This window comes from Sorghum bicolor, chromosome 5 (assembly GCF_000003195.3).
Source record: "Sorghum bicolor cultivar BTx623 chromosome 5, Sorghum_bicolor_NCBIv3, whole genome shotgun sequence".
Lineage (NCBI taxonomy): Eukaryota > Viridiplantae > Streptophyta > Magnoliopsida > Poales > Poaceae > Sorghum > Sorghum bicolor.
In genome coordinates this window covers 41,493,341-41,499,285 of record NC_012874.2, presented here as the reverse complement: position 1 = coordinate 41,499,285, position 5,945 = coordinate 41,493,341, and the positions used below count along the sequence as shown (strand labels likewise).

Sequence of the window (5,945 nt, the reverse complement as noted above, 5' to 3'; positions counted from 1 at the left end):
CGTCCAAGAATATTTAACCCCATACTTTATGGCAAGCATTTATTCCAGCAGTTTGCAGTTGACACATACATAAAGATTGAGAGCTCTCGATTAGATTATATACGCAACCATCAAGATGATATTAGGGCTGACCTCTACCAAGGTTGGTTGATAGCCTACATGCTGGTGAAGGTAGAGCAGAAGCTGTTGGAAAGCGGACAGTGATGCCTTCATCATTTATTGGAGGCCCACGTGACATGAGGCATCGGTATATGGATGCCATGGCTCTTGTATAGAGGTTTGGTAAACCAGACATCTTCCTTACTATGACATGTAATCCAAACTGGGATGAGATCAAGCGTGAACTCTACCCTGGCCAGATGCCACAAGATCATCCAGATCTCGTTGTAAGAGTGTTTAGAGCAAAACTACAAGAGCTAAAGGATAGGCTACTAAAGAAGGATATCCTTGGAAAGGTTCGGGTACATGTTTATGTTGTGGAGTTCCAGAAGAGGGGTCTGCCGCATGCACATTTTTTGCTAATTATGGATAGGAAGTACAAGATCACGTGCCCAGAGCAGTATGATCGCCTCATCTCAGCTGAGCTACCAAACAAGAAGAAGTACCCAGTCTTGTATAAGATGGTTACAAAACATATGATGCATGGCCCTTGCGGAGTGCTTAATCGCAATTGTCCATGCACAAAGGGTCGTGATTCCTGCAAGAACCGTTACCCTCGACCTTTCTGTGATGTCACAATACAGGGCAAGGATTCATATCCAATTTATAGACGACGTGAAGATGGACGAAAAGAAAAAGTTCGTGGCCATGAGCTTGACAACATATGGGTCGTGCCTTACAACCCATATCTCCTCTATTTGTTCAACTGCCACATCAATGTTGAGGCATGTGGGAGCATTAAGGCAGTCAAATATCTATTTAAGTATATTTACAAGGGTCATGACCGAGCATCTGTGGCTGTGAGAGAGGTTGACAAGGAGTATAATGAGGGGAACATTGATGAGATCAAGCAATATAGAGATGCCAGATGTGTAACCCCACCAGAAGCCTTGTGGAGGATATACGGTTTTGATTTGAGTGACATGAACCCTTCTGTTTTGTCCTTACAACTTCATCATCCAGACATGCACATGGTATCATTTCATCGACGTGAGGGGATTCGACGAGTGCTTGATCGCCCAGGTGTTGAAAAGTCAATGCTCATAGCGTACTTCGAGAAGAATAGGACAGATGAAACAGCCCGAGGTATAATATATCGAGACTTTCCAGAGTTCTATACATGGCAAGCACAGGGTAAAGTTTGGCAAAAGAGGGTACGTTCTGGTACATTGCGACAAATTGGAAGAATCGTGTCTGCTAATCCAGCTGAGGGGGAGCGTTACTATCTTAGGGTTCTCCTGAACCACGTAGCAGGTGCAACATCCTTTGAGTGTCTAAGGATCGTTGATAGCAAACTCCTACCAACCTTTCGTGAAGCTGCAGAAAGAAGGGGCCTAATCGAAGAGGACAACACATTAGATGAGAGTCTTGCTGAGGCAACCGACTGGATGATGCCATATGCATTGCGAAGGCTCTTTGCAACAATATTGGTTTTTTGTGAGCCCAGTAATGTCCTCAGATTATGGGAGAAACACAAGGATGCTATGTCAGAGGACTACAAGTGCAATAATCAATCCACCTTCATGGTGGAGCAGATGGTCCTCATAGATATCCGAAAGTTGCTACAATCAATGCAGAAGGATATAAAGTCATACCCACTTCCAGATATCGATGACACATATGACGCCTCCCATGATATTCCTAGAGAGATTTTTGAGGAGGCTAGCATTGAGGCTAACAAGGATGATGTAGCTCTGTTAGACACCCTTAATGAGGAGCAGCGGGCTGCCTACGATGAGATAATGTCCTCAGTTGATACTAAACATGGGGGTCTCTTCTTTGTGGATGGTCCTGGTGGGACCGGAAAGACTTATCTCTATAAAGCACTTCTTGCTACTATACGCAGTCAGAAAAAGATTGCCGTGGCAACAACTACATCTAGTGTTGCGGCATCAATAATGCTTGGTGGTAGAACCGCCCAGTCGCGCTTCAAGGTTCCCCTCACCCTCGATGATGGAGCCTTCTGTAGCTTTACGAAACAGAGTGGTACTGCCAAGCTACTTCGGACTGCATCCCTTATTATTTGGGACGAGGTGACAATGATGAAGAGGCAAGGTGTCGAAGCACTAGACATCAGTCTCCGTGATATAATGGACCAACTTGAGCTGCCATTTGGAGGGAAGACCATAAAGTTTGGTGGAGATTTTAGACAGGTTCTTCCTGTTGTTCGGAGAGGGTCGATGGCTCAGGTGGTCAGTGCTTCGCTATGGATGTCATACCTTTGGGATTGCATGCGCCATCTCAAACTGGTGCATAACATGAGGGCAAACAGTGACCCATGGTTTGCAAAATACTTGCTGCGCATTGGTGGAGGTTCTGAGGAGGCGAATGGCGATGATGAAATCTGTCTTCCTCATAATATATGCATACCGCACATTGGAGAAGATAGTGACCTTGATATTCTAATTGATTGCATATTCCCTAACCTCAATGCAAATATGTCAAGCAAAGATTATATCACCTCTCGAGCAATATTATCAACGTGGAATGACTATGTAGATATGATTAATATGAAGATGATTAGTCGTTTCCATGGGGATGAGATGGTGTACCATAGCTTTGACTCTGCGGTGGATGATCCGCACAACTACTATCCTGAGGAATTTCTTAACACTTTGACACCTAATGGTCTACCGCCACACGTGTTAAAGCTAAAGATTGGCTGCCCAGTCATATTGCTTAGGAACATTGACCCTGCCAATGGACTTTGTAATGGTACCAGGCTTATCATACGAGGGTTTCAAAAGAATACCGTGGATGCAGAAATTGTGGTGGGACAACACGCTGCAAAGAGTGTTTTTCTGCCTCGCATACCCTTGTGTCCGTTGGACGACGAGATGTTCCCTTTCCAATTTAAAAGAAAGCAGTTCCCTATTCGGCTCAACTTCGCAATGACCATTAACAAGGCACAGGGGCAGACTATCCCTACTGTTGGGGTATACTTGCCAGAACCAGTGTTCTCACACGGCCAATTATATGTAGCACTATCCAGAGCCACGGCAAGATCAAACATTAAGATCCTGGTCGTGCCGCCTGATGAGAAGGACGTGACCAAGGAGAAGGGGAAGAAGAAACCGACAAAGGATATATTCACAAAAAATATCGTACATAAAGAGGTTCTGTCTAGATAAAAGTGGTAATGCACTGACACTTTTGCAAGATATCAACACTCTTTAGCTTTAAAAATTAATAAACTTTTATATACAGGATACTTCAAACTATACTTTCAACCATCTGCAGGAAGGAGTCAGACGTGGCATCTTGGACTTGAAATTTAGAGTTATATTTTAATTATCTTTTTTTGAAGACTTATGTAATATTGTTGTTCCAAATAACATGATTGCAATATATATATATATGTTATCATGGTATTATGTTTCCAGTTGCAACGCACGGGCATTTACCTAGTTTTTTAGAAAGGACTATTCACCCCCCCTCTAGTCCGCCATCTCGACCCTTCAAGTGCCGCCTATAGGTGCTAGCAGTGCTGCCCTATGTGACCCAGGCGGGTCAACCTTCGATAGAAATTTAGGGGCACACCTTTTTCCTTCTCTACGTATTCCCTAGGCCCATGAACGCCCTCTTCTCTCTACCCAAACACGACGCCTCTCCTCTCTCTCGTGAACGATTTTGCCTAGGAAGCAGGCGCGCCTCTTCTCTCTGCCCACACAGGGAGGAAGGGTGGGGACAAGACCATCGGCCTCCTCCCCTATGGTGCTGACTCTCCTGCAGTTCCAGCATTCTTCTCTCCTCATCCCCTCAATCCAAGGGCAAAGCAAGGTGAAAACCTAAATCAACCCAATGTATGCAATGTCTATATTTTGGTCAAGGATTTCAGTTTCTAGTGGATGGATGCTAAAGTAGGAAGAGGTTTAGTTTATGGATTTGAATCGATTTGGTTTTCTCATGATATATTGAAAGTTTGCCCTCCGACAATGTTGGGGCTTAAGGTCGGCAGTGCTAGCTTTAGCAACTACAAGAGAAGTTTTTGTAGTTTCAATATGTTGATGGGGGATTGAATTGGTCAGAACTCATGGATTGGATCTATTCTATTCCATTAATTCATACTCTTTCAATTCCATGGCCAAATAGACATATTCTACTTATGAACTATTTTAGGAACTGTATGATGGTTAATAGGATAGTTGTAGGGTAAGTTAAATAAGCAACGAGAGATAAGTTGCAAACTGCAGAAGTCTGTAGGGTGGCAGTGTTGCCCTTAGAGGATGACAGTGCTACCCTTAGAGGGCGGTAGTGCCATGCTCCCTTGACCAACACTGGTTGGGTTACTTTTGAAGTTTGTGATTTAAGTCTTTTTGGTTGTTTAACTAGTTCTACAGGTGTCCTACTACTTCCCATTTGTATAGTTTCTTATTTTTTTGATTTTTGCATAGATGGAGCACAGAAAGAGGAAGTTGACAACCAAGCAACAAGTTCGTAGAGGCATAGGGAGAGGCAGTAGTATAGGTGTTTTCATTGGAGATGAGAGAGCAGCGAGACAATAGTACATTCAGCAGGAGGAGATGCTGCAGTAGGCTAGGTACACCATTGATCTAGAGGTTGTCCTGGTACCCCTTTGCTTATTATTAGGTTTGATGACAACTATATGAAGGACATCAGTAATGACTATGAGATGAGAGCTCCTCTAGATATTGTGGATCATCTTGTAGTCATGCAACTAGCTAGAAAGCTATGGAATCGTCGTCACGTTTTTTTAGTATTGGGATTAACAACCTTGCTAAGTGACGCTTACAAATACCAATGACCATTTCTGGTGCCATTGCCGGGGATAGCTTAAAACCCTATCTTTCATAATATCATTAAGAACTATCAAGTGTAATCTCTGTTTTATAGGTTTGGAACCTTTGTTAACATCAATTGTGTTCTTAGCCAACTCCCTTGGGGCACCTGGCATGTCAGCCGGCTTCCAAGTGAAGATATCTTTATTGTCTCGAAGGAAGTTGGTGAGCGCGAGTTCCTATTTCTCATATAGGTAGGCACTGATGGTCAGCGTCTTTGAGGGATCACTAGTTCCTAGGTCAATTTGCTTGACATTTCTCTCTTTTGGTGGTGCCAAGATGCAAGTCTTCTTAGCTAGGATCTCTAGTTCTTCAAGGTTTAGTTTTTTGACTATAGCGATGACTTCTTTCTTCTTGTTGGTAACTTGAACTTTTGCCACAATCTGCACGACTTCTATGTCACATTGAGATGCATGCCTTAGATCACCTCGAAGAGAAAGAACACCATGAGGGCCTAGCATCTTGAGTAGAAGATATGGGTAGTGTGGCACTACCATGAATTTGGCTATTGCATGTCGACCAAGGATGGCATGGTAGGCTGATTCAAAATTTGCCACTTCAAAATTAATGAACTTAGTATGATAGTTCATAGGACTTCTGAAGCTGACAGTTGACGGTAGATAAGTCCTCTTCTTAACCGTCAACATAGCATGAGAAAGGACTAAAACAAGTATATCATCTAGTTATAGGGGTTACACTAACAGAATTCTACGAGTTTTGGTGCATCTATGTTTTGTAGGGGCTACATAGGAAAAGAGCTAAAGGCAAACTAATCAATGAAGAGAACACCCCCTTGGGTGGTCGCCCGGCCCATCCCCTATCGAGAAGACACTAGAACGAACGGGAAGGCAAATAGCCATAGGGGATGGGCGCCCGCCCCACCCCCTTGGGTGGTCGCCCGGCTGCCGCAGCCAATCAGCTTCAACCTCGTGGATTCCCGATCTACCGTCTTTGAGGAGTAATCTTAAGCGTACATTTAAGTCGGTT

The 5,945-nt window shown here is 43.7% G+C and overlaps 1 protein-coding gene across 1 annotated transcript; it reads left to right on the top strand.

The window, feature by feature from the left end:
- On the top strand, nucleotides 306–3,290 carry LOC8075759. Its single transcript, XM_002450673.1, has one exon. It carries the CDS (start codon nucleotides 306–308, stop codon nucleotides 3,288–3,290), a length of 2,985 nt encoding a protein of 994 aa, XP_002450718.1.